This window comes from Carlito syrichta, unplaced genomic scaffold (genome assembly GCF_000164805.1).
Source record: "Carlito syrichta isolate Samal-C Ts95f unplaced genomic scaffold, Tarsius_syrichta-2.0.1 Scaffold304417, whole genome shotgun sequence".
NCBI lineage: Eukaryota > Metazoa > Chordata > Mammalia > Primates > Tarsiidae > Carlito > Carlito syrichta.
Genome location: NW_007248513.1, coordinates 130,691 through 140,847, shown reverse-complemented (window position 1 = coordinate 140,847; position 10,157 = coordinate 130,691). Strand labels below are relative to the sequence as shown.

At 39.5% G+C, this 10,157-nt stretch overlaps 1 protein-coding gene across 2 annotated transcripts; it reads left to right on the top strand.

The window, feature by feature from the left end:
* The first annotated feature begins 226 nt into the window (after positions 1 to 226).
* On the top strand, positions 227 to 9,747 carry KCNV1 (potassium voltage-gated channel modifier subfamily V member 1). 2 transcript variants are annotated; one of them, XM_008059884.2, is made up of 4 exons: positions 227 to 447; positions 916 to 1,397; positions 2,266 to 2,795; positions 6,113 to 9,747. In XM_008059884.2, the coding sequence occupies exons 2-4, from the start codon at positions 931 to 933 to the stop codon at positions 6,622 to 6,624; spliced, it is 1,509 nt and encodes a 502-aa protein (XP_008058075.1). In that variant the 5' UTR covers positions 227 to 447; positions 916 to 930; the 3' UTR covers positions 6,625 to 9,747. The 2 variants fall into 2 exon arrangements, with proteins under 2 accessions (XP_008058075.1, XP_008058074.1); XM_008059883.2 differs by lacking the exon at positions 227 to 447 and having other exon boundaries at positions 634 to 1,397.
* Positions 9,748 to 10,157: the final 410 nt, after the last annotated feature.

The window sequence follows — 10,157 nt, the reverse complement described above, 5'->3', positions numbered from 1 at the left end:
TCTCCAGGAAACTTGCCGGGACAGGGATGGCTCAAAGGAAGTGTGCAAAGCACCCCGAGGCCAGATGGATGCCCAATGGGATGGGAGCTGGCAACGAGGTCCCTTAGTTCTCGGTGACTCACTGGGACTTCCATGAAAAGTCATCATTAATTATCCGTATTTCTCAACCAGGAGGTAAAAAATCCAAGAAGGGAGGCGGGAGAAGATGGAGCTGGAGCGTGAGTAACAATCAGGCTAGAATGAGGGTAAATCGGGGGAAAATGGTGCAGCCCGGTTGCCCAGAGCACCCTCCCCCACGTGCGAACAACCCCAGCGAACACTCCTCGGGAGGACCTTGAAGTCGAAGTGAAAGAAGAGGGAGGAAAATCCATCCTCAAGTTGGAAGGGTTACGGACCCGGCGACCACTTTCTCTGCTGTTTGAACTTTTTTGTCTCCTGCGGGCAAGAGTGAGTCTCCCCACTCCCTCGCTAGCATTCCACGAAGAGTCCCCTTCTCCCCTTCCTCCTCCCGCACCCTAGATCTCCCTCCTCCCTTCCTTCCCCACCCCTCCACCCACCAAGTGGCGAGTCCCTCAATCTGCACACCTCCTGGGCTGGGGATCTCAATTGCGAAGTTGGGAGGGGGTGCGTCCCTTTGGGAAAAGACACCACTGGCACGCGGCTGCGCTGGGCTTAGACTGCACTTGGTCATTTCCCTCAGCGCGAACCCCTGCTCCCTCTCGTGTGCGCTGCCACCGGGCACGCGGCCCCTAGCGCTTGGAGGAGGGACCAGCGCAGGGGCGGAGAGAGCAGGGGTGCTCCAGTGCCGAGGCGCCCTCTCGGGAGCCCGGGAAATCCCGGCTGCCACCGGGGGCCTGCCACCGCCCTCGCAGTACCCAGGCTTCCGGCGCGTCCTCAACTTTGTGGCGCCCCCAGACAGCGGCGGCCAAGATGGATCTGCCTTCCAGCGGCCGGGCGCTGCTGGACTCGCCGCTGGACAGCGACTCCCTAGCCTCCCTGGACTCCAGCGTGTTTTGCAGCGACGGGGAGGGGGAGCCCCTGGCGCTCGGGGACTGCTTCACGGTCAACGTGGGCGGCAGCCGCTTCGTGCTCTCGCAGCAGGCGCTGTCCTGCTTCCCGCACACGCGCCTGGGCAAGCTGGCCGTAGTGGTGGCTTCCTATCGCCGCCCTGGGGCCCTGGCCGCCGCGCCCAGCCCGCTGGAGCTCTGCGACGATGCCAACCCGGTGGACAACGAGTACTTCTTCGACCGCAGCTCTCAGGCGTTCCGCTACGTCCTGCACTACTACCGCACCGGCCGCCTGCACGTCATGGAGCAGCTGTGCGCGCTCTCCTTCCTCCAGGAGATTCAGTACTGGGGCATCGATGAGCTCAGCATCGACTCCTGCTGCAGAGACAGGTACTCCTGAGGCGCGCAGCGGCTGGTCGGGGAGGCGGGCGCGGTGTGGAGATGGGTATAGGTCACGAGTTCAGGCTGTGCACTAAGCCTTCCCCGCATCCAGGCCTAGGAATGGGTGTGGCCACTTCTGAGCTGACAGGTGAGGTGGAAGTGGGGCCTGGAAGTCAAATCGTCAACTTTTGAATGGAGCTTTTTGAACCTTCTTGTCCCCCATTTTTGCATGCTAATTTAGTGTATAAGGCGAGGGAGGTCAGGCCCCCAGTATATATTTGGCGGCTGAATAAATGAATTAGAAAAAGGATGTTCCAAAAGATGGCTGTATAAGGATGAAGGTTTTGGCTTGAAGCATTCTCATTCATCAAACCTAGAACACTCACTGTGAACTGTTTTAAATACAGAGCGTAAAACAGTTGGAGAACTGCTTTAAATACAAAGCAGAACTACCTAAATACAGAGGATAAAAGATTGGTCTCTTGACTGAATGACTATGGGGCTTTGTTGCTATCTTGCTATTACTAGTGTTATCTTGCTATTACTATCATTTCTTCAAGAATGCCTTTTCTTTACACACAAAAAAGTTCCATATGGCAAACATCTGTTCTGTTACCAGAAAGTGAGTAATAGAATACATTAATCCAAAGCAACTTTGCAATGCATACATCCTTTTGTAAAAAGTTCCACCAAGAAAGTGTCACTTAAAAAAAATGAGACATTCTGAATACTATGGGCAAGAGACAACCTGATTAAAATATAAATAGACTTTTTCTGCATTTTACTGAAGTAAAAAGTTTGACTCCCTGCCAAGTTTAATTATCTTTTACTTCTGTAATTTAAGAAAGACTAATCATCAAGTTGTCTTCTCTAAAAGATACTTCAGAAGAAAGGAGCTGAGTGAAACTTTAGACTTTAAGAAGGACACAGAAGACCAGGAAAGTCAACATGAGAGTGAACAGGACTTCTCACAAGGATCTTGTCCCACTGTCCGCCAGAAGCTCTGGAATATTCTGGAGAAACCTGGGTCTTCCACAGCTGCCCGAATCTTTGGGGTCATCTCCATTATCTTCGTGGTGGTGTCCATCATCAACATGGCCCTGATGTCGGCGGAGTTAAGCTGGTTGGACCTGCAGCTGCTGGAAATCCTGGAGTATGTGTGCATTAGCTGGTTCACCGGGGAGTTTGTCCTGCGCTTCCTGTGCGTGCGGGACAGGTGCCGCTTCCTGAGAAAAGTGCCAAACATCATAGACCTCCTAGCCATCTTGCCCTTCTACATCACTCTTCTGGTCGAGAGCCTGAGCGGGAGCCAGACCACACAGGAACTGGAAAACGTGGGGCGCCTTGTCCAGGTTTTGAGGTTGCTCAGGGCGCTGCGCATGCTAAAGCTGGGCAGACACTCCACAGGTATTTCAGTTTCATTGACGCCTTTTAATTTGCCATTAGTTATCTGACTTCAGTACTGGGAAAGTGACTCTGAATTGATATTCGATTACCAACTTCAATGTTTTACCCAACGATGACCTCCAAAGAGGTTTTGGGAAGCAAGCCTTGAAGTTGTTATCCCAGGTGTAGAGAAGATGCCTCTCATACATTTTCTCCATGAGAAAAATGTTGACAAACAATTTGACCATTTAACTGCAATTTACTTGAACCCAGTGCCCAGATGTACAAAAATTAAAGACACTATTCCTCTACAAGCTTCTAGACAACATGTGCATCAATGACACATAAGATATACATAAGTTATATATGATATATCGGGCCATGAGCTAGTTTCTCTTCTTTGCCCAATAAGTGCTTGCCACATATGCCAGGTCGAAGGGAAAACCAGCCCTCTAGAGACTTCTCTGGCCATGCAGAGAGATGACAAGGCACTAGTGGCCTTTCCTAAATTTTTGAAGAAGCGATGGAAATATCTTGCTTTGGAAAAAAGCAGAAGTCACTAATTAGATGTTTTAGCTACTAACTGATGATTTTATTGTCCCTAACCTGAAATGCATGAGAAAAAAAGGGTAATAGGAATTCCTTAGCTAGTTCTATGTCATAGAACCTTTGGAAATCGAAAAAATATTTTTAAAAAATATTTGTGTAACACACACACATACACACACACACACACACACAATGTACTTGAAAATTATAGTCAATGGCAGTGAAAAATCACACAGATCAATTAAAGGTGATTCTTACATTCCCCAAGGGTAGTAGCTCTCAGTGGTTAGACCTGCAGCTGTTGGGTGTTATGGAGTACCTATTAGTTGTCTTGTCAGGCTTAATGAAAGTAAGAATCCCCATAAATCTTGAAATGCAGATTCTGAGCCCCTACCCTCAGAGAACTTGACGTTAGATCTAGGAGCATACATTTTAACAAGCTCACGGATGACTTTGATGTAGGTGGTTCTTGGACCACACTTTGAGAAACACCAGCGCTTATGCCATATTAATATAATAAATAGTAACACAAATACATATTAGTACAAACGAGTTGGTTTGAGATTCCTATTTACACCTGAGATATACCTGACCAGCCACCTAAAAGAGGTTGATGGTACTTGTCTCTCCCTATAAATAGAGGGAGAAATTAACCTCTAATATGTTTCTTTTTCCCCCACATATCTGGGGTAATTAGGACTTATCCTAAAATAATTTTGGTCGTGTGCTCTGCCAGCTAGCCTCACATATCAGGAATTTGATAATGGGGTTTCCAACACCTTTTATAAGTACCACTCTTTGTTTTCTGACACATATAATGGGATGCTTTCTTTGAGTATTTATAAACCCTTCACAAGATTCAATTTAAAAACACCCAGTTAAGACTACATTTTTTCAAAAGAAAGGAAAATAATAGTAATTTCCACAATGTCACCTCTTCAAAGATTTTCTCAGTCCTAAAACAAGTATAAAGTATTCATAAAGTCTTACTTCATTAAAAATATATAAAGAATTGTATATGTGACCATTTTATCTGTACATTTAGTAAAACGTAAACAGATGACATATTTCCTCATGTGTTAATTATAAATTAAAAATGTGAGGTGTTGTATAATAATGATTATTTGGCCAGACAGCCTAGGTTTGAATCCTGGCTCTGTAGTTTCATACTAGGTCAGCTACCTGTCTGTGCCTCAGCCTCTTCATCTGCAAAATGGCATAACTATTACAGCATCATATGTAAAGCATTTTTTGTGGATTCTCTGAGTTAAAAGATGTAAAATGCTAGAAAGTCATCCCACTTTCTTTCTCTTTACAAAATCGTTTACAACATTTAATCCTTAAATGAAAATGGTTTCCCAGGCACATACTATGCTTCGCCTCATATGTTGTCAATTTCTTTCAGAAATGTAATTCCATATAGACACATCAAGGCTAGTGTTCTATAAAGGCATTCTGAAAGATATTCTTTTGAAGTTAAACCTCAAAGTTAACATTCATTGATCTTTAAAAATAGTTGGTTAATAATTCAAGAATATCTCAAAATTCGAAGAGCAAAATTCAAACTAATGAGAGCATGAATGGTATACTAATGCATTTCAAACAGCCTCTAGTGAATGAATAAAAACAACAAAAATTTATTCTAAGGGGTATTGCTTTGAACTTCTGTGACAATATCATCGTGATATCAACATGTGTTCTATCAGCATGATCATCCTGTTTCTATGACTTCAAAATGTAGATAAACTTTAAGAAGCATCTCTTTAGTAATAGGGAGGCTATTTTATGGTAGATTCCAGTCCTGGTTCTATAATGGGCTCTTCTTACTCTCATTAGGGCTTAGTCTCTTCAAAGATAGGATTGGACTTTCTTGAGTTTGTCTCATAGGGGTTCGATAAATCCTAAGATCTGGGGATGAAAAATTCACCAATGCCTCACAGTGAGTAAATTCCTTAGTAGCTCCATTTCTTTCACCTTTTTTCAATGGAGGAATATCCTATATTCAAGTCTATCTTCTTATAGGAAAGCAGAAACTGTATGTGCTCAAGAGTGTTAATTTCCTATAGCTTTGGTAGTAAGGACTAGGATTTCAATGGGTGTCTTGGACATTTAAGAACTTCTTCCTGATACATCACCAAGAATGTTCCCTGAAGATATATGTGAGTTCTCATGTCAGTTTTGCCACCAATGCCTAACTTGCTTCTGTTTCTTCACTTCATTGCCATGGTATATATCTTTACTTATTCTGGCTCCTGATTGTGTTAAACTTTATCAGGAGGGTGAGAAAAGTAGACACATAAAATATAAGAAGACAACATAAATCTGGCATAGAAAGTAGTACTAAATTTATGCATTGAAATGCAGGTCTGACCAAATGAGACCTCCATATGCAACACTGAGAAAACATCTGCTTATATAAACTAAAGTATAAAACTCCTATCATATATCTTCCGCCTGCCTTTCAGTCTCACATCTCACCTTTTTATAAGTAATTAACAGGAGTTCAATAATTACGTGGTGTATGTAATTATGCAAATGAATGAATGAATTTAATAGTATTTCTCCCTATGCTTCTCAGCCCAATCCCATCAACTAGACTGTGAGCTTCCCGAAGACAAGTATTATGATTTAATCATCTTTGTGTCTCCAGAACATTGCTCAGAGCTAGGAACATATTAGGTGTACAGCGCAAGTTTGTGGGCGGATAGCAAGGAGGGAAAGGGAAGAGAGGGAAGGAGGAGAGAAAAGAAGAGGGGTACCAATGACTGACAGCGGTTGTTCTTTTGCAGGGTTACGCTCACTTGGGATGACAATCACCCAGTGTTATGAAGAAGTCGGCCTACTGCTCCTATTTCTTTCTGTGGGAATTTCTATATTTTCAACTGTAGAATACTTTGCTGAACAAAGCATTCCTGACACAACCTTCACAAGTGTCCCTTGTGCATGGTGGTGGGCCACAACCTCTATGACTACTGTGGGCTATGGGGACATTAGACCAGACACCACCACAGGCAAGATTGTGGCCTTCATGTGTATATTATCGGGAATCCTTGTCTTGGCCTTGCCTATTGCTATTATTAATGATCGCTTCTCTGCTTGCTACTTCACCTTGAAACTCAAGGAAGCAGCTGTTAGACAGCGTGAAGCTCTAAAGAAGCTTACCAAGAATATAGCCACTGACTCATATATCAGCGTTAACTTAAGGGATGTCTATGCCCGGAGTATCATGGAGATGCTTCGATTAAAAGGTAGAGAAAGAGCAAGTACGAGAAGCAGTGGGGGAGATGACTTCTGGTTTTAAATTCATTTTCAATGTATTTACAAAAGGTGTGTGTAATTAATTTGATTGAAAAAAACCTTGATGTGGATGTCTGTATTCTGATGAACCTCTTTGAAGCACTATTTGTCTTAATTTTTGCTGATACATTGCTTGGTCTACTAGACTATTTCGCATCCTCTATAAAAACTACACATTATTCTGACACATTGAGTCTCAAAAATAGCCAAATTAATATAACCAAATGCAACTAGGTCAATATAAACATGACTGAATTGTCAAATATGAAATAATATCATTGCAATACATACAACAAAGTTAAAGCTTTTGTGTACTACTAATTTTAGAAGTTTTTTGCACCACTTATTTTTTTAATGGCAGTTAAGCTGCATTGCCCAGATAAAAGACAAGTGAACATTTAAGAAACACTGAACAACTTTGCTATTTAAGGATATTCTTCAAGTGTACAAATTACTCCTTTCCCCATCAGTTAAAGTTGTTGAATATAACAATTAGCTTTGCAAGAGAAAGACCTTATTTGAAAGTCAGAGATTGTGATGATTCTTTCTAGGGCATATCTCTGATCACAAATGAACTTATCTCTGTATCTCATCATTACTATTGAAGGTGGGAATCCCAAAACTGCTAGACTACAGTAGATGAGTCTGTCCAAAGACTTTGAAAACTGCACATCTTCATTCTCCCAAATAAGTGTAATATGTGAAGTATAAAGCAGCATATTTCTAAGTACTTCATGAAAACTAGATGGTCTTTAAAATGTCTCTTTATGAATGTATTGTTCAAGTTATGTCTTTAAAGTCATGAGGATGTAAAGGTGAAGTAGTGAATAGTCCAAATTTATCATTAAAATTATTAACATTCTTATTTCATAAAATGAAAATGATATGTTGAATGACACCACTAAATGAACCCAAAGATCTTTTGCTTGTTAGCAAAAAAATATTATGGACAACTTTCTGACTGTTGAGGTAAATACCAAATGTTCAAATTTTGACAGCTTTTGACACTCATAATAATAATAAAATTCCCAGACATTTTGTTATATAATTAAAGCCAAGAACCTAAAGCTAAGAATTAGCTCATGATTCCCAATGTTTTAATAAATGAGATTCTAAAAACTAAGAATAAAAAGAAATGGATCACTTTAATACCTGCATTTTCAATGAGTGTAACAGAACCTCCAAGGGAAGAAAATTTGGGTTCTTGAGGAAAAAACCTTTACTCTTCTTACATATAAAACACAGATGCATATTTAGTGCACACGCATATATATAGCATATCTGTGTTATTAAAATTTTATGGAGTGGAAATTAGAAAAAAAAAGGACAGAAGGCTCTTTGCCAGGGGTGAATGATGTTATGAAACATTGAGAAACACTGCTTTCATATATGGTTATAACATATTTTATCAATTCTGTTTAAGATATTGTTACATTATGAACTACCAAGAAAGAAAGAAAGGTGCCAGTGAATTGTAAGATGCAATTTACTATAACATGCATCTGGATTTCAGATATGTAAAAATTCAAAATAAGTATCTTAAAAATCAATGAAATATCACATGTACTACCTCTTGTTTTCTGGTATGCATGCTTAAGCTCTGAAAACATTTTCACTGATGGCATGAGTTTTAGATTGTGTGCTAAAGTACTTTAATCTATTGACTTGTTTCCATTTCTCCTAAATATTATGAAAGATTTAGGAGATATAATAAAATAAATATTTTCTTTTTTACACACATACATGGGTACTAGATGATGGCACAAGACCACTAGTCTTAGTTCAAATTCCACTCACAAGCTGAAGAAGAAGTAGAGGTTAGACATGGAAGGCAAGCGTTCTCTGACTTTTCTAGAACTTTCCCTAATAACAATAGTTACTCTGATCCAGAACTATGCTCTGAACTCATCATATATCATTGTCTCCTCAAAAAAACTCTATTATATAATTACTATTCTTATATAAACATTCTTAAATAAACATTTTATATTTACTAATTCAACAAATATTTATTAAGGACCTTTCTATATATTAGACCCTAGAGAATCTTTGTTAAACAAAACCAGGTCCTGTTCTCTTGTATTTAATATACTACTTGAGGCTCTGAAGGGAAGATCAGCTACAAAATTGAGACATTAAAAGTCATAAACTTGCCTAATTTCACACAACCTGTGGATGGCAGAGCCAGGACTGAAAAACAACCTGCCTGACCCCAAAAATTCTATAGATTTTATTCTTCCCACACAACCTGTGTGTAGGGATTTATTTTGTAAACAGGCAAGCCAACTTTTTGGGCTTGGAGAGGTTTGATATGCCTTAAGTAAAATATCAGCTTATTCTCAGAGATGAAATGGTGCTTTTAAGGAACAGTTTAAGGTGACACTTTATAGTCATTACTAGATAAGAAATATATCATCTTTAGAATAAATAATAGTTGGAAAACTAAAAACCGTAACTATGTATAGTATATATAAACTGTGTGTATGTATATATGTATTTTTTAATCAGAGAGGATTCTAAACACATTCTCCACAAATGTGATATGTTAGCTGTACAGATGTCAAGATATAGACGTTTCAAAAGAAATTTTACAGCACCATTGTTTAGTCATCTTTATGGTTATATAAAATGTTAGTGCACTTATTCAACAGATGTTGAATAAGCAAAACAAATTTAGTTTAAGTAACAGGTCAAGGCAGGAACTCTGCTAATTTTATATTTCATCGTTTTAAAAACATTGGATATTTTTATAATCTAAGAATTATTATTATAAAAATATTTAAATAGTTTAGCAATATAACATAATAAAATTATTGTCTTTCTCTAAGCTATTTAAAGAACACTAATCAGAAGCATTTAAATACACATAGGCCATGCTTGAGTACCATAAAGGACAATTTTAAGAAACCACTGAGGTATCTCTAATAAGAGTAACATAATAGTTATATTTTATTGAGTTTTTTCATATAGTGTGTGTATACAAGGAATTGTTGCATTAAGTATAATCAATGTTATGTACAAAAGAGTTAACTAAGGTAGATATTTTAGTTGTGTGTTTCAATGTGAAGTTCTTACTCTGATTAAAATCTTTAACTAGCTGTTGCAAAAAATATATCTTCTGACCCAATTTAAGCAAAACATTATCACTGGGTAAATTTAATTACTTTGACAAATATTTCCATTGATACATTTTGTTAACATGAGAAACCTCCTCTTCTGAAATATTAGCCATTAATATCTCTGTCTTATCAATCCTTTGGTTCCGGTCCAAGAAATCACTGGTTGGCAAATGATGTGTTCTCTGGGTGATTTTCCATTGCAAAGCATCGCCATTCCAAATCTCTCTCCAAAGCCACACTGACACAATGAATGAAAAATATCACAGGGGAGAGCTTTCCTCATTAACCCCATAGGCAATTGCTAACATGGTATGTCTTTTGGAGTGATGGAATAACTTTGATACTCATCATCCTTATGTTCTTATTTTCCTTACATTAAATAACTCCTTTGCTTACACCCTCAACTCTATTTCCCCTC

Bases quoted from the DNA above. Each gene is read 5' to 3' on its own strand.
- KCNV1 (XM_008059884.2), top strand. From the start codon at position 931: ATGGATCTGCCTTCCAGCGGCCGGGCGCTGCTGGACTCGCCGCTGGAC. The intron at 1,398-2,265 runs GTACTCCTGAGG...CTTCTCTAAAAG, and splicing joins GACTCCTGCTGCAGAGACAG to ATACTTCAGAAGAAAGGAGC. The intron at 2,796-6,112 runs GTATTTCAGTTT...GTTCTTTTGCAG, and splicing joins GCTGGGCAGACACTCCACAG to GGTTACGCTCACTTGGGATG.